The sequence below is a fragment of the Centropristis striata genome, chromosome 7 (assembly GCF_030273125.1).
Source record: "Centropristis striata isolate RG_2023a ecotype Rhode Island chromosome 7, C.striata_1.0, whole genome shotgun sequence".
Classification (NCBI taxonomy): Eukaryota; Metazoa; Chordata; class Actinopteri; order Perciformes; family Serranidae; genus Centropristis; species Centropristis striata.
The window spans coordinates 18,972,254-18,994,009 of NC_081523.1; the positions used below are offsets into that span (position 1 = coordinate 18,972,254).

Consider the following 21,756-nt stretch of genomic DNA (forward strand, 5'->3'; position numbering starts at 1 on the left):
ATGTGATACATCATACATTAAGTAGTGGACTATAATTGAAATATTTTTATTTTAAAATGTATGTAACATTATCATTTTAATCTATTACATCTCAGAGTTAAATATTCTACTATTTACTCCACAACATAATTCCTGTCCAGCAAAAAAACATAAAACTTCAGATTTGTTGAAGTTTAAGTGTTTGCAATAAACTGAAGGATAAAAACACATAAATTCCTTTATGTGTTGAGGACATTTAGCTATTTCTTAAACTAAATAAACCATTTAAAAACCATCTTGGATCAGCTGGAAAATGCATCATCACAAAGCTGAAACCAAAGCTGTTTTTCTGAGAACATGTAAAGTTGACATTTTGGAGATACACACACATACATACAATTTTTATCTTATCGAACATGATGCATTTCTGTAGATCAAACTACCCAACAGCACATAAAGGAGTTAAAATTGGCGCAACCATAAACTTCTACAGCAGTAAACTAATGTAGCAGTAATATTAATCCAAAAACATCATATATTACAGTAAAACACTGACAGGGAAGATTTGGCTGCTTGACTGAAATGATTTACTTTTCAAACTTAGTAAATTTAACTGGTAATATTTACATGAGTCACATTTTAAATGCAGGACTTTCACTTGCAGTGGAGTATTTTCACAGTGTGGAAATTATACCGCACTATAACACTTAAAATTACATCAGCTTAACTCTACTTTGTGCAACTTTTAACTTGTGTGTGACGAGATAAACAGTATGCGTGTTACAGTCTGCCAAACAGGTGTCAGGTGCTCAAGTTGTCAATGTTAAGCAGCTGTGTAACGGTCGGGCAGGAGACATGAGTGATCCCTGTTCAATAAAGCTCTGCTGCTTCTCTTCTCTGCCGTGATTTACAGAATACCGGCTAGACAGAGAATCTGTCCGATATAGGAAAAGTGATATAAAGTGGATCGAGTGAGAGGAAAAGAGCAAAGTTAAGAGACACTGATAGAGAAAGAGAGATAATTTGAGCAGGAGAGCGATGTTCTCTGTGTGGTCCAGTTCTTGTGTTTTTCTATGAGAGCTTTTTGGACGGTGCAGTTTCAGGTTCATTGATTCCTAAAGAGCTCATTCCTGAGCCCCATAAACTCTGTCTGAAGAAAAAAATGTTCCCAAAAGGACATATAAACTTTTTTTTATACACTAAACTGGTCATTTGCTATTTATGGCTATTCAACAACATTTCAGCTGTTTTTAGAATTCACAGTAAATGTAGACCAGTGGGAAATATTTGGTGGAGAATGAAAAGCACAAAATTTGATTTTGACTTTTTGTTGCCTTTTTATTACACATGAATGATTTATTAACTATTGTGGTACCTCCATTAGACAGAGTTTCTGTTAAAAACAAATATGATACCAGTACCCTTAAAGTGATACCAATACCAATAGACTTAGACTAGAATTTGAAACCCCATCCAAATGATTTTTACAGGAATACATTACACACTGAACTGCCAACTCAAATACACTCAACACCACACCACAGACTGTATGGGCTGTAGCTACTTCAGTAGTCAGCGAATTATGCATCGCATTAAATCAAATAGTCCTTGGGATGATTGGCTAAACCATACAAATTGCCATTTTTTCTAGATCATGTTTAAAGAATGACTGAATGCAGGCATCATCCAGCTGAAGATGTTTCAATAGTTTCAGTTCTGTGTAAACACACAGTATAAAGCCTAATCTTCAACATAATTACACACAAATTTTGTGTTCCTTCCTGGTCCCTGATGGCATTTTTGTGTTCCATCATGTAAAAAAAGACATTGTCAATCTACATGATTGTTTATTGAGTTCAGCTCAAGGCAAGAGGTTAAAAGGGCATTCAGTAATTCATTATTTCTATTGATCAGTACTACGATCAATACAATCAATGATTTGAATTCATAGATCTGTGAAAAAAACTCACAGGGATGAAATATAACAAGTTTTTTGTCATATTTCACAATGCAAAAGCAAACTGATGACTTTTGGAATATTATGGTCTTCATGGTCGTGTTGTTAGACCGAATGTATGAATTTATGCATCCTGGACACACCCATATTTGTTTGCGTGTCTACAGAGGCCCTGCGGCTGCAAAGTGAGGCGCTGTGGCTTAAACATGGCCGACGGTCAGCACAACTGGAGAAAATCATAAGATCTTTGGAGCAATGGAGAGATGTCACCGCAGGTCAACGTGATGAGGCGAAGCTACGAGGTGCATATTTGAACATGCAGAGCACAACATGAAATGTATCTGTCTTAGATTATATGGGCTGTGTCTTAATCTGTGATAAAGAACCTTTGCAGTCCTTCATGCAATTTAAACTAATAATCCATATCCATCATCCTCTTCTATGATCATCATAGACTGCCAGAGTAGACTGCTATAACAAAAAAAGATATTTGCACATCTTGCTCATCCATTTCAAGCATGGCAACGTCCCTTCATTTATTGTCTCACTTCTGGAAATGGGCTGTTCATGATTGTGTTGTTTTTCTATCTGTTGTGAAAATGTTTTGTATCATTTTGTGTGTGTTTTTTATAACTGTCAGTGTGTTTGTGTGTGCTGGCTGGATGCAGACTTGGAGCAGCTGCTGACTCTGGAGCTGAAGGAGTTTTCTGATGGAGAAATGACCATAGCACTCTCTTCAGTGACCACGGATAAGGAGGTAATTTTTTTTATTTTATTTGTATCATAAAAACACTTAAAATGCCAGATACCATTTAGTTTCTGTTCAACCAGTTAAAACATAAAAATAAACACATTTAGCAATGAAATTGCCTGAATGTTAAAGAAAGTTCAATCCGTCCTCCTTTAATTAAGGGTAAATTCAACCCTAAATGGCACTAAATGGCATTTAGTGAGGGAAAAAAACCCTTGCCTGCCATTTTCATAACTTTGAAATAGATTGGTGTCCACATTCAACTCTCTAAGTGCAACATAGCAGTTTATTGCATTTCTCCATTCTGTCAGTATGAAAGCAATCATGCGACTAATATAACTTGAAAAATAGCAAGTGAGTACAGAAGTAGGCAAATTAAGACACAGAACAAGTTATATGAGTTGAAGCTCCAGGTTTTAGAGATTTAAAGACAACATCTACAACTTTATTAAATACATTTTAAATGTATCAATTTCCCACCACAAATTAAATATCAACTCTTCAGAGGATGTATTTTATGAGATATTTCTAACCACGACAATTAAAACTATGTAAATGTGGATTGTTAAAGCTTGTGTGCTGACATAGAAATATTGGCTAATTAATACACTTATTACTTACATTAATGGCCTCATTAACCTGACTGGATCTTTTTAATATATCATGGTGATTATACTCAGATATGATGCGGTCCACTTCCCTTTGTTAGTTGTTTTTCAAAGAAGCTTATGATTACTTGCATTGTCTTTTGAAAGTGAGATGGAAGAGAAAAAATGTAGCCATGTAAAAAATGAATAAATCAATCTGTCTTTCTTTTTTAAAAGTTACTTTTGATGACTTTATTGTTTTGGATACATCACACCGGCACTGTGTCATTGTTATGCAAGTAGAGGATGTTGTGTTGTTCTGCATTTGGATGAGATGCAGATGGAGGCCTGAGAGCCTCACACATAACCAGGTATCACCTGCCTCCCCACTGACATCCTGAAATCCAACACACACACACACACACACACACACACACACAATATATACACACATTTTTATACAAGGTTGTGGAATGTTTGTGTTGACTTTTCTATCTTTCTATCTCTGTCGCTCTCTTGTTCCTTCTCTTCACATTTGCAATCACACAAACACACACACACACACACACACACACACACACACACACACACACACACACACACACACACATGCACACACAAACACACAGGGTGCTTTAAGCCTCTAAGCCTACCCCTTGCTTTTCTCCCTGCTGCAACTTCTAATGTGTTCACCCCCCTCCCATCACCACCACTTCCCCCACCCCCCAAAAAATCATTCATTATTTCTTTTATATCTCCTTTTCACTTCCAAATCCCATTTTTCTCAGCGGCTGCCTAGCGTGCGGTATTAGGCTATGTGTAAAATAAATGATGTCTGTAGCCGTAGGGGTATGGCTCTGCCTCCCCCAGAAAACTACCTAACGTCCAAGGAACATTAAACACCCAGATCCTCGTTTAGCGAATAAATAACCATTCATTTGAATGGCTTTGTCTGTGTGTGAGCACCGGACTTTCTGTGCATATTTTACCAGCGCTGTGCCTACATGCTGTGTGTCAGGAGTGAGGGAGAGAGAGAGAGAGAGAGAGACAGAGAGAGGGAGAGAGAGAGGGAGAGGGCCCATTAGAGACTTAATATAGAATAAATGGCCAGGGGCCTGTGTGTCGCCAGCGGACCCTCCAACTCCACAGCGTCATGGTGGGTTACTAATGACCTGAGATCGGGCTCCAAAATGAACCCCTTATATGCATGTCATTTGCAGTGTGTATATATTTATATATTATTTTTTAATTGTGTTTGAAAAGAGAGTAAAACGGTATGAGAGTGTCATTTATTGAGGGGGCTTAGGGAAGTTCTGCCTTAAATGATTCTTTCCAGAAAACTAAATAAATTAGATTCAATTAGTCTTTAATGGTTTATGTGGTATGTGTTTTGTCAAAGTGTGTTTTTTGTCTGTGTGTGTGTGTGTGTGTGTGTGTGTATTTGATGGCAGTTAAAGAGGACAGAGTTAGATTTTAAAAAAATCTGGCTGTGATAGCCTACTTAGCAGAAGAAAAAGCTTCAGAGTGCATTTGGTGTAACGATATGGACACATCGTATAGACTGACTAATGTATTTTTGTATACTGTTCAAACATACATTAGTCAGTCTGTGTGCTCCTTTATTATGGAAGAAAAAAAGCGGAAATGAATGGAGTTTCATTCTTTCAAGATCACAGCCCCTGTCTGGATGTTTCTGCATGTAATTTGTATCCGCTCATCAATGTGCGCTACATCTGAAACCATGAAGGCAAATATTTCTATCAGTTCCTCAAACAATATTTCCATGTCTAGCTACAACAGCATAAAATAGGGCTCAAGCAGGAAAAAAATGTCCCATGATGCTTCACATGAGCAAAAAATGCATGAATTTTCTGTGATGCTTTTTTGTAATTGAGCATACAAACAGTTGCATTTAAGGTGTCACATTTCATATAATTGGTACAGTGTAGATGAAGTTGTGAAAGCAGCAAATTACATATTTGCAGTGCAGCCTGGTCTGCTTTGCTTTAATGCATTGTGTAAATATTGTTGCCAAGCCTAGTCTGTACCACATGAATGACATGTTTCTGGTTATCAGTTATTCTTTGCTGTTCATACTGCAGGAACATTACATTTGTGCATTTTTCTGTTGTTTTCATAATGCCCCTGCTACAGCTGCAACTTTACTGAATATGCTCCATAATTGCTGTAGTACATGCATGTTGTAACATCCATGTTCAGGTTCTGTGTGCAGTATTTCTGCTTTCCAGATGCAGAATATCATTAAAAATTGCCAGTTAAAGTAAAATTGTAGGTAAGAATAAAGGGAAATGTACATTAGGCCTACCCCTTTTAAATCTAAATATCTGATAGGTTAGATATTTGCAAGGATTTCTTTGGGCAACAAAGTATTTCAAGGGAACTTTTTTAGGAAATGAATATGTGTAATTTGCATCTTTTTTGTGTGGCAGATGTTTATGTTATGGCAGAAACATATTGTTTCTTAATAACATTTTCTCCATTTACCTCCGCCAAGGAGATTATGTTTTGGTGCAGTTTGTCTGTTTATCTCTCTGTTACCAGAATTATGGGGGGGGGGAAACTTGCTACTTAGGTGTAGCATGAGCCAAAGAACAACACATCCAATTTTGGAGTGTATCAGACTAACAAGGCAGATACAGGAATTAATCTTTACTTTAGTTAACATTGCAAAATAGGGAAATTGTGCTGCATTTATGTGGTGTCCGAATAACCGAGAACCATTTTGTTTCCTGTTCATATTTCATGGCTCACCTGAACCATTTCCTTTTCTAGTCATTGTCATGCAAATACTGGAAACGGCTATCAATGTGTTTTCAAACGGTCTGAGCAATAAAATACAACATCACATCATCATAACATCTCTTTTTTGCAGCGTTGTTGTATCCCCATTGTGACTTAAAGCTCATGAATCCACCAAAGTCAGAACAACTTCCCAGCTTGGGTAATGGCACAATGCATGGATCATGTGAATCTACCATTGGCCTCTGTGCAAGTATTGAGCCCACACAGTGTGATATTTACTTTTCTGGGGTCAAGCCAACGTTGCATCGCTCCATAGGCTGGTAGCATTACTGTGTGAGCTAGCAGAAGTTAAACCACAGGAGCTAATAGGGTCAAGATCCTTGCTCAGGGGCACACAGTCATCGCGCAGCATCACCTGTAGATGTGAAAAAAATGACGGCTTGTAGATTGGTACGAGGTAACAAGAAGTTGGAAGGCTTCTCTTGCTTGTATGACATGTTTTGTGTAACACTTTGTGACGCTCAGTAAATAAACACATTATTCACATATTCATGCCAGCGAGTGGGTGTGTTTGTGTATCAGAGGTTTTCATGGCTCAGTAATTAGCGCTGGCAGATGAAGCACTGGTCGGATAAAGAGTCGTCATGCTGTGGAGTTGATGAACTGTGGGAAGGACAGGAGCCCACAGCCACACACACACACACACACACACACACACACACACACACAGTCAGTCATGAATGTGTGAATAATGTGGGTTATTTTGTGTTATAACATGGACATCTAAGCATCACAATATGTCTTAGAATTCTTTGTGTTCTGTCTTTTGAGAGTATTTCCACCAGATTGTAGAAGGAGAGGTGAGCAGTGGGAAAGTAATAAAACTTCTCATACAAACACAGAGTTTTACAAATATATCTGGATAGCTGAAATGCTGTTTATTTCCTCCGTGTGTTAAACAAAATATTTTTATGTTCTGTGTGAATATGGTTATTATAACCATGCGTGCGTGTTGGGACAATCTGCTTATGGGATAATACATTTGCATACAACTTACCATTATTTTGATTACTATTTTTCTATTTTCTATTCTATTTTCCTTGCTATAACATTTAACATTTTTAGATGTGTTTGCTCTGTTCTTTCTCTGCATGTGTGTGTGTGTGAGGTAAGCTTTAGGTTTCATTTTGGCAACGTTGATTGTCTCTAATGTTGTTTGTTCACAGTCCTCCGGCCCTTCTGTTTGTTTATGCGGGGCCAGTTTTGCCCTACGCCACTTGCACAAATAATTATGCTTGCTAATGAAGGGGCCCGCAGCCACGGCACTCTGTAAATGCCTTTCTGATGAGAGGCACTAGGAGACAGCAGGTGCAGGGTGGGCCTCCCAGGGACTAAGATTGAAGACCAGGATGGCATGATGCCCCGCCCTCAATACCTCTATCTTTCTATTCCTCTCTGACTTCCTGGCTCTTTCTTTCTTGTGATTCTCCTTGTGAGAGTATCCATTAAATACATGCTGCTGTAGCCACTTTACAGTCTTCCAATTCTAAATCTACATGAATAAACATAACACCTTATTTACACTAGAGATTTGCTGATGCCATCAGGACTCTACTAAAGCACATTTCCACATTTCCCGAGTCAGTTTAGTGTTGTAGCTCTGAAAACATTCAGGATAATGTGCACAAAGAAGCATCACTTTTATCTGCTCTGTGAAAATATTTTTGCTAGAAATTTGTTTGGCAGTAACACACATTATAACATAAATTGTTTCACATTTAAACAAGTTTGGAAACAATACACAAGGCAGTCATCATACTGTATCTTAAGTAACTTACGCTGGTGTTTCTTCTTCATCACCTCTTCTGAAACTCTTGTTCTTTCTCTTCCCCGTTTTCATTCTCCTCCCTGTGGCTTCCTTGGGCTTTGAGGGCAAACAAATAAACAAAACAAAACATTTATAGACTCAGTGCTTGCATCTTGGCCCCCAAATCCCTGCACTTAGAGCTGAGCGAATGAAGCATGCGGAGAAGGCCCATATGAGAGAGACAGACAGAAAGACATTTGGGCTTCTTTCTCTGCAAACTTTTACCCCCCTCCCCTTTTCCCTCTGTCTCTCCAAAAACTTCATAAGCAGTAATACTCTTGTGTACGCGTGTGTGCGTGTGCGCGCGTACGGCTGTTGGTTTGTGAACACATGCATGTGTGAGTTTGGCTGCGCGCGCGTGTGTGTGTGTGTGCGGCAAGTGGTATATGTTGCACATGTGTGCGTGCATGTGCATGTGTGTATTTGAGCAGGGTGGTGTCAGCTCGCTCCTTGCCACCCCATTTGCTGTAGCTGTACCGCTGTGATCACAGACAGATGTATAAATCAAACCTCGCTTGATGGATTCATCAGGGTGGCGAAACGATCGCCTGAGAAGAACTCGCAACTCTCTTAGCGTTCTGTGTTCTGACGGAAAGGGTATGCAAAGAGCCTAAATGGATGAACGCTTGATTAATTCTTTGCCGGAGATGTTGGCGACAGCAGGAAATGTGTTTTTGCTTTGACTGTGTTTGCACGGGAATTTACGCGCGCGGGGCGTGAGTTATGAGGCCTGAGTTTTGTACCTAAGGCTATTGTGCATAATGATGGCAGGTTGGGAGAACTGCAAGCAGTCGCTAAAGACTTGCTACCTGTGGAGCAAAGACAACCAAAGAGATAGTGTGCGCGTGTGGATGTGGATGTGTGTTTGTGCGTGTATGTGTGTGGATTGGAGCCTAGTGTGAGACAAAGATGAAGCTGCATAGTGAGAGCAAGAGATGAAGTGGCAAAGTGTGACGCGTAAAAAGAGACACAGGTGAGGGAGGGAGAAAGGGAAGGATGCAAAAACAACGAGATGTAATACACAAAGTTAGATTAAAGAGAGAATAGTTTCCCTTTGACGCACAAATTCAACCTGCTTTTGGCCATTCACACTATCCGTGACTGTAATTCTACCAAGTCCAAAATTGGTTATTCTGTCATTAAAAGTTTCCAGTTAAAAGTTGTCTTACATTGGTTGAAACATAATGCAAAACTAGGGGCTTAAAGATTTTTAATAATAATAAGTGGTTAATAAAGCACAAAGTTACATTAATTTGGCCACATTTAATCTTTTATGACATTATCTATATACAGGATGTTTATAAATACTTTTTAAAGTATTTATTTATAAAGTATTATTTATTTATTTATTTATTTAACAATGTATAATTATCTTCAGTAGCATCCACATATTTTAATTTACAAGTCATTTGATAATCATTAACAAATTATTGCCCATATAAAAATGTTATGCGTGCAACAATAAACTGTTAGAATACCATAACGACATTACTAAAGTAATAAGTAATTCATTGTCATTTCATTAGTATAACTGTGAAGTTTGATTAGCTGTCAATTTACCATTTACTTTTGGTGATCATTTAAAGTTTTACTTAAGTTGTGTTTCAATCTATATTGCATCACTTTAAAGTTCATGCAGAAACTTGTACTGTAATCACAGTGAAGCATCTTGGGAATCGGTATAAGATGGTTAGAAGAATGTTTTCTTTTCACAGAAGTTCTGCTATTGCCATCATTGTCAGTTTACCACAGCTCAGTATCAACAAGGTTCTTTAATCAAAACCACAAAAAAATTTTTATACCAAAACAAATCCAGGTCAGATAGTTTATGTCGACATTAATCTCAAGAAGTTATCAGATTACTTGTGCTTTAATTCCCGGTGTATAATATGTTTCAAAACCTTTTTATGTTGCTGAAGCTTTTCTAGTGTTTCAAGTGTTTTGATTGTTATCTTCCTTTTTCTTTTCTTATTATTTCAATATTTCTTTAATTTCATTTTTTCCATTTTCCATTATTTGTGTTGAAAAATCTAAACACTTGAAAAGATTGCTTTGTTACAGTTTGTCCTTTTGAATATAAATAATGATTTAATTACAAGTAATAATCATAGAAATGATTCTGTGTCTATGACGATGACAGTCATCTCTTATTGATTAGCTGTAGTACTTTCATGACAGAACTGCCATGTTGATAACAGCATTTTCAAGAATTAAAACTCTTAATATTCTAAGTACCTTTAGCTGTTTCCAGCGACTGTCTGCTGTTAAATAAAACTCAAAGTTAATAAAAAAGCATATACAGTGACAGTTTTAAAGGGAAACTATTTGTGATATCTCTGCTTCCCAAAAGCTCAACAAATGACAAACAGGTTTCTGTGTCCGGATCCTGAGGTTCTTGGAGACAGTTAGCAAGTGGATTTTTATAGCTAACATGTTGGTAATTTATAAGAAAAGGCAATCTGTGTATCTGGGGGTGGCAGAAAGAGGGCGAAAGAGGAGGGGCTGGCAATATGAGTAGTAATTTACTCAGTTAAGAGCCAAATGGCAGACAGACTGTCGCCCTGCGTGTTATCTCGGAGATTTGCACTCTGCTCGTTTTCTGACTATATCTCCCCGCTTTTGTGTGTGACAATGTGTGTGTGCAGTTTTATGTGCATGTGCACGCAGTTGGGTAGTAGCTTTAGCGCATCAGCATCATTTGAGCTTTTCTTTGTTATTCTACTGTAAATCATGAAGACTTTATTGCCTTACAAGAGCTCATATGTGTACAAACTGGTACATGTTTGTTCATACACTGAGATTACAGTAGACGACTTCAGGCAGATTTATGTGTGTATATCTGTGTGTGTCAGGGTCACATGCACATTTACTTGTGTGTTTGTACTTATGTGAGTGAATATGTGTGTTTTAACGAATCTTGGGAGGCTTCATTGCACTCATCAGGATATCAGTGTTGAGAAATGGCGGTGTCAGAGAAGTGACAGTTGTGTGTGTGTGTGTTAGGATTGATGGGCCCCGAGTCTGACAGCAGCCATATTGTGAAGAGAGAGAAGGATGGAGGGATAGAGGGAGGAACAGAGGGAGGAGTATTGTAGCCCCCTCATCCTCACAGGTTAATATTGACACAGCCTGGGCAGATACAGTGCCTGCAGCGCTCATCAATCACTTTCAGTGGACCCATACAGACACACACACACACATACACACACAAACACACAAAGGCTCAAGCAGAGAGAACGACCACACACACTGTAAGACACAGCACACAGAAGAAATACAAACTTTCAAAGTCAAGTAGCATCATTTATTATTCGGAAAAGTCAAGAAAACCAGACACACACATTATTGTCAAACTTCTCTATTAGCTCTACTAAAATGACAGCATCTCTTTTGTTTAAAAGTTCTACTTAAATAAGCACAACAACAATTTTGACAACTTCGCAAAACAAACAGTTGTACAGCAAGTCTAGATTAATCAAGCAAATATGTTTTCAAAAGTATCACTTTATGTGTAACCCTGCGTTGCAAATTATGGTTGCCATAACATTGTTGTTAATCATTTCAGAAAGAAAGAAGAAGCAAGTTCCCTTGACAAGCAAAACAATTAATTAATGCAACTTTCCATCCATCAGTCATTGTGTGTGTCACTGAATTACCATAATCTGTGCATGGTGGCTGTTTTAAGAGCAAACAGTTAATTTCCAAACAATAAATCACAAAGTGTCTCTCTACCCCTCTGTGCGTTTTGACAGCTTCGTCTCTCATTGCTACAGATGAAGGCTTATCCAAAACTACTTCAGTTTTACAAAAAAAATTAAATCATATGCGCAATAAAAGGCAGGGGTCTACAAAAGTTTCCCATATAGCTGTTACTAAAATGTTTATTAATCATCTTGAGATTATCCCAATAAAATTATTTTTTTATGTTGTTTTTTTTCATTATTGGTTAATTAATAAAATAATTAGAAAAAGTTGCATCTGTCAAGTAGTTTGCATTACAAATTTTAGATCTTAACTCCTTCCCCCTTTTTATTTTCCTGTCTTTAATTATCCTTGTTGTTTTTTTCTGTATCTCTCTTCCAGGACTGGCCTGGTTATAAACACGGGTTGAAATCATTCAGCCACCGCCATGGCTACGATGGTGTGGTCGTTCTCCTATCCATCAATGATACAGTTCATCATCCCCGCCAGCAGGTGGCTGTCTACTCAAACAACACAGATCTCCTAAACCAGGTAAATACAAGTTAAGACCAGCAACACAGCCACATACATATCAAGAGTGACTTTGATTTGTCAATTTGAACAAGCTATGATGTTATCTGTGCTGAATTATTAAGGATTGCAGCAGCAGCTTGAAAGGGGGTGTGTTAAGAGCATAAACTGGATATAAAGATCGATGGCACATCTCCACTTGCACATTTGGAGCAAGCACTATATCGGATGGAGAAGAATGACTTTACAACTAAACTGAACTAGATTAAACTAAATGCTGCCAGCTTAGCAGGTTTATAAGCACACGTAACATTGCAACAAATTAAACAAACAAGATATATTGTGTTAATTAGTGAGCACGTTTCCTATTATGTCAAACTATTGCTTTAAAAAGTAAAAATAACAAAACCATCAAATGTTAAAAGACAGTGGCTTTCATTGCAGATCTGCTGTGAGTTGGAGGAGTCATCCAGCTGGTCTCTCTCTGGTGAACTGGAGGCCAGGGAGAGTCTCCAGGTCTACCACATTCCTATAAACACCTGCTTTACGTCTGGTACTCCTCCTCTGTTGGCAGAAGAAATACAGGGCATCCTAAAGGACTTTGTAGACCGGCGGAGCTCTGTTTTAGCCTGCCACCCCAGCAGTAGGACCTCTTCCACAGAGGGAGTGGCAGGCAGTGTTGAGTTCTCCCAGGGATCATCTGGTATCAATGACATGGACGGCTCTGACATAGAGCGAGCCGAGGGAGGCAGTGGAGATGCGGTACCAATAGCAAGGTGATTTAATAAATCCCTTTGATTCATCCAGTGGCAGTGAAAGTCGTCAAAACATGAAATCTGAGATTGAATATTATATATTCATTGCCTTTAGGCAATAATTGACACAATTCAGAGTGAGTGTTGTTTTGTCTTTGTATACAGGGTGATGGCAGATGGTGAAGAAGACACAGGAGGTGTAGGAGTTAGTGCTGGCGGGGAGCTTGTGAGCCCCGACAGTGGTATGACCACCATCCGCAGCAGCCGCTCCTCCAAGGAGAGTTCAGTGTTCCTCAGTGACGACAGCCCAGTCGGTGAAGTTTTAGCAGGAGGTGGGCCAGCAGCAGGGCCGGGAGGACTCTTCCTGAGAAACCCCTCTCCTCTCGGACTGTCATCCCTTTCCCCTCCTGTTGCACCTGAGAGGAGGAAGACCCGCTCTGGCAGAAATAAGAGTGAAAACCTTGACCTGTTTAGCTTTGACCCACTTCAAAGCAGTGACCACTCTATGCCGCCAAGAGGAGAACTGGCAAATTCTGGACTGAGAGGCGATGAGGACGAAAGAAGAGCCGGGAGCTCCAGCTTATCAGAGCTTGAAGAGCTGAGCTTGTTGGATTTCTCTGCTCCCAATTCACTGGGCGGGCTTGACAGTAGAAATTCTTCAATTGACCACCAACGTCAAATCCATGGGAGTGATATGATTGACACTGTCGTTCCTCCAACCCCAGTCAACAGCGTGGTAGGTAGCCGCCCACCCAGCAGTTGTGGGGTCAGGTTCTTTCCAGAAGATGTAGTTGAAAGAATCAATGGCCTGCAGCACAAGGACAGTGTGTCATCATCATTGTCAGAGACCTGGGATGAACTTGGCTTTGACACACAAGGAGCGTTGTCCTCAAGTGATAACAATGCCTGGAATAGGACTAAGGAATCTGAGAGCCCGCTGAATGTTTTGGAGGAAGTAAGAGGGAAAGAGTCAGTTGATGATATGATAGACCAAGAAAGCAGAGAAGAGATCTTAAAGTCGGAGACTGCCCACCAGAGGGGAAAGACCCTTGAACCCCAGCTTAGTCTGATCACTGAGCAGACTGAATCATATGACACCTGGCATGCAGATTCTTTACATCACGATCAATGGAACCCCGTTACTGTGACTTATCTGCAACTGACACCACCGGAGGAGGAAGAAACAGGAAAATGCAGGGCTGGTCTGATTGGAGTGAAAGAAAAAACCTCATCATTGTGGAAAAAGAAAGCAATCCTGAACACTTTAACCCCAGACACATCTAAAGAAGAGGACGAAGGGGGACAAGCAAAAAAAGGAGACAAACTGATGGAGCTACTAGACTTCTGGACGTACTCAGCTCAGAAGGGATTTCTTAAATCAGACAGCGGAACCACCACATCTTACCCCGAATCACTAGATATGTGGAATATGACAATTCGGGATGACAGTCTATCACCTCTCACGACCCCCGAAAACTTGTCTGGAACCTCAGGTTCTTTTTGTGGGGCAAACCTCAATGTTGAGTCCGGTGCATCTGTGGAAAGTCCACTAGGATTCCCTGATGGTGGAATGGTGATGTGGAACACCACCATACAGGAAGACAGCTCCTCCACAGTAACAAGCCCTGAAGGACCTGACAATGGAAAGGACCTCAGTCACATGGGCTCATTGGAAGCCAGCGATTCTCCTGAATCACATGCAGGCAAACAGGTAGATGAAGAAAAAGCTATAGAGGAGGAGAGCTGTATAGATAAAATACTTTGTCAGACACCTGAAGAAGTTGGCTGGAGAGGGTTTGAACACAATGTAAAAATCATTATAGAGGCAGCAGAAGGTAGAACACAGGCTGAAGAAACTGGTGACAATGACATCGAGAGTATTCAAAGTCAACAGTCTGTTTTGCAGAACGTGGCATATGAACATTCAGAAGATGAAGCTTCTCCTTACCAAGGCACTGACATGTGGGACCTACCTGTCCCTGGCATGGTCACCTCTACTTCAGAATATGACAATGTAGGAGCTGGCACTTGGAGCCTGACGTCCTCCCCTGAGACCTATGCTAGCCCCGTAGTAGACATGATACAGCTAGAGGAGCAGTCCAGCCCTTTTGTAGCTGTGACGAAACCCATTCAGATAGATGAGAGACACAATCAATACAACGAGGCTGATCCTCTGGGATACAGCGCAGTTAGTTCAGATAAAGAACAGCCACCCAACCAGGTCTTCCTTTTTGAGGGAACTAGTGAGTTGGATGATATGGTCATCAGCAGGGTAAGTTCAGAGCAGCCCAGTGACCATTCACCGTTTGTTCTGGTGGACAGCTCCTCCTCCACTGCAGGAGGAGTTGCTGAGACTCAAATCCAGGTTGACCAATCATTATCCCCAGGCCTTGTTGAGTGGGACAATTTTGCCGCTGAAAGCCAAGGTGGTCCTGACAATGAAAGCAATGGAAATGTTGTGGGTAAAACAACAGAAACCATGTCCCTAAGCTCCAGCTCTGGGGGGGAAAGAGACACATTGAAGTATAGCCCTGATAGCCTTCACCCAGGCAGTCGAGACGAACCGAGATCTAATTCTGATGGAGATTCATCATCAGGCCTCGAAATGGATTACATAATTGTGTCTGGTACTGTAAAAGAAGCTGAGAGAGAGTGGCGTGATAGGCCTAGACAGAGTGACAGGCAATCAAAAGGCCCAAGAAAGTCAATGGAGACATTTAGCATGCTTTCCTATGCTGCGTCAGTACTACAAAGCCAGGCCCGAGCTGCAAATAGAGAGAACCAGGAGAACACAGAACAAAGTAGGCAGAACCAAATGATCGGAGGTAGTGACAGCAAGGTTATAGAGCAAAGTCAAGCTGTCTCATGCACTCATTACCAAGCAAGTCTTGATAACACCGCTGGGCATCACATGTTGCCAGAAATGATTAGTCCCAGCGAATCCAAAAATAACTCAGAAGCAGTTCATCAGTCTGATTCAAGACCATCAGGCTGCTGTCAACCACAGGTAGAAGAAGGGACCTATGATGACAAATCAAGCTTTGTCGCCAGAAGTGTGTCTCCATCATTAAGATATCCGTCGGATCACTTCCTGAAAACCAGAGAGGAAGTTTATGTCCATTCACAAATCTCAATGGAAGATTCAGATGAGGGTGGGCAGTCACCCTGTGCACCTCCACCCTGCCCTACTTCTTTGGGAGACTTTCAAGTTTGGGGCGGTCAGTTAGCGGATCAGGACGCACCACAAACCACATCTGAACCACAGTCCCCTGTGCTTACCGACAGTTCGGTCTCACACACGAGCTCTTTCGTTGGCACTCCATTAAGTGAATTATGCATTTCTAGTGAGAGGGGACTTGGATTACCATTTTCTGGAGATTTGATGGAAGAGGAGAATGACGAGGAAGAGCAGGAGGAGGGAGCTTCGCTGCCAAAATGGACTTCAGAAGTACAAAGTGCGAGGGATGAAAGACAGACTACTGATCTGCTAAGTTTCACTGAGGAGCTGGTTGAAGGTACTTCTTTTCAACAAACAGATTTACCAACGCTTGAGCCAGAGAGGGACAGATTCCTGCAGAACACAGTGGATTACTATAATGGACAACCGATCAGCACCGTCGATAAATGGTCGACTGAACAACAGATTGGAGACCATGAATCTTCTCAAGATAGCTATTCACCAGTTTTAAGGTAAGCCATGCACCATAAATCATATGTCTTAAACTCTAGTGCTGTTTTACTTCTGTCACATTTACAGTTGTTCAATAGTCAGCACAATACCGAAGCGTGATGTATATCTTTAAGAAAAAAATGTTTACCCCTTTTCCCTGAATTTCCAAGAATATTATCTTAGAATTCTGAGAAAGGTTTTCATGGGAAGAAATACTGCTCTTCTGAATTAATAAAATAATTTGGTGCAAATTAACCAACATATTTTTGTCATGTACATTCACTGTATATTGTGTTGCCACATTGCACTGTTTACGATTGGATGCTTTTTAGGGGATCTCCGCCCCATTGTGTGATAGGCCTATATAGGGCTGGGCGATATGGCCCTAAAAGAATATCACGATATTTCAAGCTATTTTTGTGATAACGATTATTCTTCACGATATTACGAAATACTTAAAAAGATATAGAAAATATGTTTTTTTTTTAGTCTGTATTAATAAATAAAAATCTAAAATGTAGTGTGAAGTGTAAATCTCAACAGTTGCCAAATACAAAAACGTTTACTCTTGACTCTTGAGTATGAGCAAATAATAAAAAATAACCATTTAGGGGTTTCGGGGGCATATTTTAATGACATTTTGTAAAGGAGAATAAAGGTTCTTTTATGTTTTATTTAAGGCATCTTATTTAGACAGTCTTCTTGTAAGTTCTGTGGTGGATTCTGTTAACACACATGCTCTTATTTTGAAAGCTGCATGTGTTTAGCGACAGAGAGTAAGTACCTTTTTGTGATTAAAACAACTTTAATTGTTAGCCTTACGCCACTACATCAAGAAGTAGGAATGTTGCTAATATCATGATATGCATCTTTTTTAACCATAAAAAAAAATATACCGATATTCTCGTGAACGATACGATATGGCACACCCCTAGGCCTATACGAATACATACTTCCTACAGGCACTGTACTAGTAAGTTAAAATAACTCAAACATTGACTTTAAGTTTCATACAGAAAACAAATAATCTCCTGGGTAAAAGTCTGTGCAATTTATCAATACCTCACTTCCTCCCTATGTGGAATTTGTGTCCACCACAACAACGGATCCTGATTGGCATTGGCAATGCTTCCATGGTTTCTGCACGCAATTTAAACACATTACGTGCCCCCACCAGGTAACAGGGCGTTAAGAGGTTGTGGTCATTCCATGAATTTCTGTGAAATAAGGCTTTCTTGCTTTTGTTTATGAAATACATTTTATTCCCAGGCTGCCAACAGCCAGTGAATGAAGATGCACACATGCATCTGCCTGCACACACACATACACATGTGCCTACCACCCCTCCCCTTTCGTTAGCTTACTTATCTGTTGGGTTTTGAGTCTCTACAGCTTTCTCAATGGTTTGTACATCTGAGGAATATTAGCATCACTGAACAGACTGTTGAAATCAAACTAGAAGAGCCTCCTGAGAAATCGGGTCTGATGATCTGTGTGTGTGAGTGTTTGTGTTGTATGGATGAGTGACAGACTAAGACTGACAGAGAGGATGTGAAAATTAATTTTGGTGGTGTGACAGAAACAGATTATGTGTCCATATTTGTGTGTGTGTGTGTGTAAGGAACAAACTGCATTTCTGTGTGGGTGTATTTCATATGGCAGCAAGCTTTGATCTACAGCTGTGTATGTGTGTGTGTTTATAAATCGGTTTATGCCTCATTAAATATGCATTACCTGCCTCATTACAGCTGGAGCCCCACCACAGCTAATGGAAACAGCTCCCCTAGCTCGCTTACAAGGTGTGGGTGTGAGTGTATGTGTGTAAGCCTGTTTGAGTGTGTGCAGGTAATACCCAGTGTATCAGTAAATAAAAGTTTCTCCATGAAGCTTCAACTTTACATTAGCAACAAGTGCATAACATATTTATGTCTTGTTTTTGTGTAATTCTTTTTTAATATGCTGTATGTGAGGTAGATTGTTTGTGTCTATGTTTGTTATTGCAGTAAAGTATGACATATATGATTTACATGAATTATTGGCAGATTCTTGTTTCATTGATTTATACATTGTTAAAAGTACCCTGTGGAATTTTCTAGCAAACAAACATTATGTTTACAATTGGTGTTACTCACCAAAACACACTGTGTGTCCTTGAGGCCTGACAAGCATGTTGAATCAATTCCTTTCTCGGAAATCATATGCAAAGCAGATTTGTTTGTAACTTTTATAATCTGTATTGTCTACATCCATGTTTTCCTTGATAGCAATCCTCTTCTTCCCCTGACTTTTCTGGTGCAGTGCTGCATTTACTGACACATTACCACCACCTGTCAATCATTATGATAATAGCAGGAATGTTTATTGGAACACTTGCATGCTCATGCGCAAGTACAGTATGTGTGTGCTCATGTGCATTTATAATAGCAAACAAAAGGAGGATCCACTCCACAGGGTACATTTAATGTGAAAGTTAGATTGAGATTTAAAAAGAACAGAAATTGCCAAATGAAAAATTGATCTTGCAAAGCCACTGGATAGTCCTAATGGGACTATACTGGGCAGATTGAATGTGATTTTGATATATTGATTTAAGGAAATGAAACTTGTACATTTAAAAAAAATACAAAGACCATAGATACCAGACATAGATGGATGAGGTTAACTGCATACCCTTTGTATTTACAATTCTTTCTGAATTTCTCCTTCTTTCTGCACTGATCCCCAATCCCCTATTCCCCTTAAAGAAGACACCAAGATGTGACATCACATCTTTCCTCCGAGCGAACCAACAAGAACGCTGCATACCAGTGGACAGGAAGTGAGAATGTAACTCAGGGTCAAACCCAATATGGCTACAACTACCACCACATTGACCAAAGAACTGAAAACCAGAGTGCCCACCCAGCCTGTGTACAAACTAAGTCCAACAGCCAGCGAAACACCACAGATGTCTATGCTGAGTTTACCACTGATGCCACAGCTACACGTGGATCTGAGCAGGCTGAGAGCTATTTTGAACCTGGAGGTAATGCCGAGTACAGCTTGGATGATCAAGGCTTCAAGTTTCAATATAGAGCTGAAAGCCAGTATGGAGAGGACCCCAACTCCATGTGCACCTCTGAACTCCAGTGTTCTCAGTATCAAGCTGATGGCCAGAGTCAGTATGAGTCAGACTATGCTGATTACCAGTATGATGGACAGTCATTCTACCAGTCACATGACCAGCCTGACAGAGAAGATCATGCGCGATATGTGCCGGAGGAATATGTTCACTTTCTCCTCTCAAGGTGAGCTTTCGCTCATACAGACTCAGTTTTGCCCCTCATTAAGTTCAACAGGTCCAGCACTGTGTAAAAGTCACACAGTTTTACTGGTATCAGCCAAAGGCCAATGCCCTTTGCAAGCTAGCCTCAGCAAGACAACGTAATTTTAGATAGAGGTTGTCTTTAATTTATCTTTCTAAAAGGCTGAAGCGTGATTATAGGGGGTTTCTGTCCATTGTAAGTGTATAAAATGGCAGTGGATGTGCAGAGGTTTTCTACAGGCTAAGAGCAGCACTACTGTCTTACACCACAAAGTGGCAGCAAAGATCTTTTTAAATTGGATTAAAGCAGCAGGAATGGGTGCATCTCTGATTTACAGATTGCAAAATGCAAACTTTCTTATTCCCCCCCATAGACCCCCCATCTTCAAGGATAGGTTGTTTTCAAGTCTGTATTAGAACAATACCCACATGTCCATCAGTCTCCTGTCCACTCTGGCCATTAAAATATCCCTTCATAACAAACTGAAGCTTCCAGTGGGAAAGACGTCATTCCATGCAAAATAAATAACTCCTATTTGCAGATCTGAAGATTGAAAGACATCTAAAGTCAATTAAAAAATTTCAAATTGTTTTCATACAGCCCTCCAAAAAGGTTTTTTATTTTCTTTTGAGGCCATCACAGGCCGGATTGTGATGGTACAAGGCCTGGGGCCACATTCACAATTGTTGAGAAATGCATTGAGGAAACCTTTAGAATTAAATTATCTGACTCCAACACAAAGTCCTCACCTATTTCTCTGCGCCGATCGTTTGATGGGGAAAGGATGAGCAGGAGACGTCCAAGTTCTCAGTTTAACTTCATTTTATTACAATATGTCAAGAAATTTGCAGTTTACAGAGTCTCTGGGTTCAATCTACACGTCCCTGACATCACATTAGGCTGGTCAGTTCATGGAGGTTGGAGCAAGTATCATTTCCCTAAAACCCAGTTTTATAGCCTAACAATGTTTACTAAGAATGTAAGTTGAACTCTTCCTCAAAGGTGCCTCCTTCGAATCCATTGATTCGTCAGTTTTAATCAATATTGTGGACACGTCATGTCACCAAGCAGAGAAGACAGTTTATCTTTCTGCTCAGCACATCATGTCCTCCCTGACCTGTTAACAAAACTTTCAGAACACAACCTCCTCCCTTGTTATGACTTGCAGATATTAGTGGAGACACAGATTTTGCAATGTCCACATAAAATATAAAACATATATTTTTGTGATTATAGAATCTTACTCTAAATAGGGCAGATAAAGTTTAAGCAGATGCAGTAAATTTATTTAGTTTAAACAATATTAGCACATGATCATTGTATCAAAGCATCTTGCATGCACAGAGAGGGCACACACACACACACATATATAGTGAATTACGCATGCATAGATAGTGACGTTTATCACACAGAGACAGAATGACAGATAATTTCTAACACATTATACATTATCTCTCACCCAAGATGGATTTTTTTTTGACTCAATTGAAATTTAAAGTCATATTGTGGAATCAGTATGCAGTGTGTGTGTGTGTGTGTGTGTGTGTGTGTGTGTGTACTGCAGTTTAATTGTTCCTTGTTAGCAGTTGCATCGTTGTACTTGTTTTGCCCCACTTTGTAATTCTGATGACCTGCCCCCTCTTTGGGATGCATGACCCTCCCCTGTCTTTTACTCTGTGTGTTTGCGTGCATACACGGCAGACCTTTTCATAATCAAGTGGTCATGTGACTTGATTGTGGAAAAAGTGGTTCAGTCTCTCTTCCGCGGGAGAAGACAGAGTGAGTGAAAGGTAGGTGTCCTAAGACCGAGATTTTTATTTTATTTTAAAAAGAGGTAAAAAGCATCAGTGTGTCTTTGTTTCTATAATCATGTGTACTGGTTTCTCTGTACCGCTTCCCTCTATTGTTAG

General features: G+C 39.9%; 1 protein-coding gene across 4 annotated transcripts in view; it reads left to right on the top strand.

Annotated features, from left to right (window-relative positions):
• The first annotated feature begins 2,161 nt into the window (after positions 1-2,161).
• Positions 2,162-21,756, top strand: part of LOC131974589 (protein prune homolog 2-like) — a 28,633-nt gene continuing 9,038 nt past the window's right edge. For 3 of the 4 annotated variants that reach the window (XM_059336960.1, XM_059336962.1, XM_059336961.1), the window contains exons 1-6: positions 2,162-2,238; positions 2,605-2,693; positions 11,988-12,137; positions 12,561-12,892; positions 13,037-16,561; positions 19,286-19,828. In XM_059336960.1, the coding sequence (XP_059192943.1) occupies positions 2,655-2,693; positions 11,988-12,137; positions 12,561-12,892; positions 13,037-16,561; positions 19,286-19,828 (4,589 nt within the window). In that variant the 5' untranslated portion in view covers positions 2,162-2,238; positions 2,605-2,654. The remainder of the gene's footprint in view (positions 2,239-2,604; positions 2,694-11,987; positions 12,138-12,560; positions 12,893-13,036; positions 16,562-19,285; positions 19,829-21,756) is intronic. The other variant, XM_059336963.1, reaches the window with a different exon arrangement.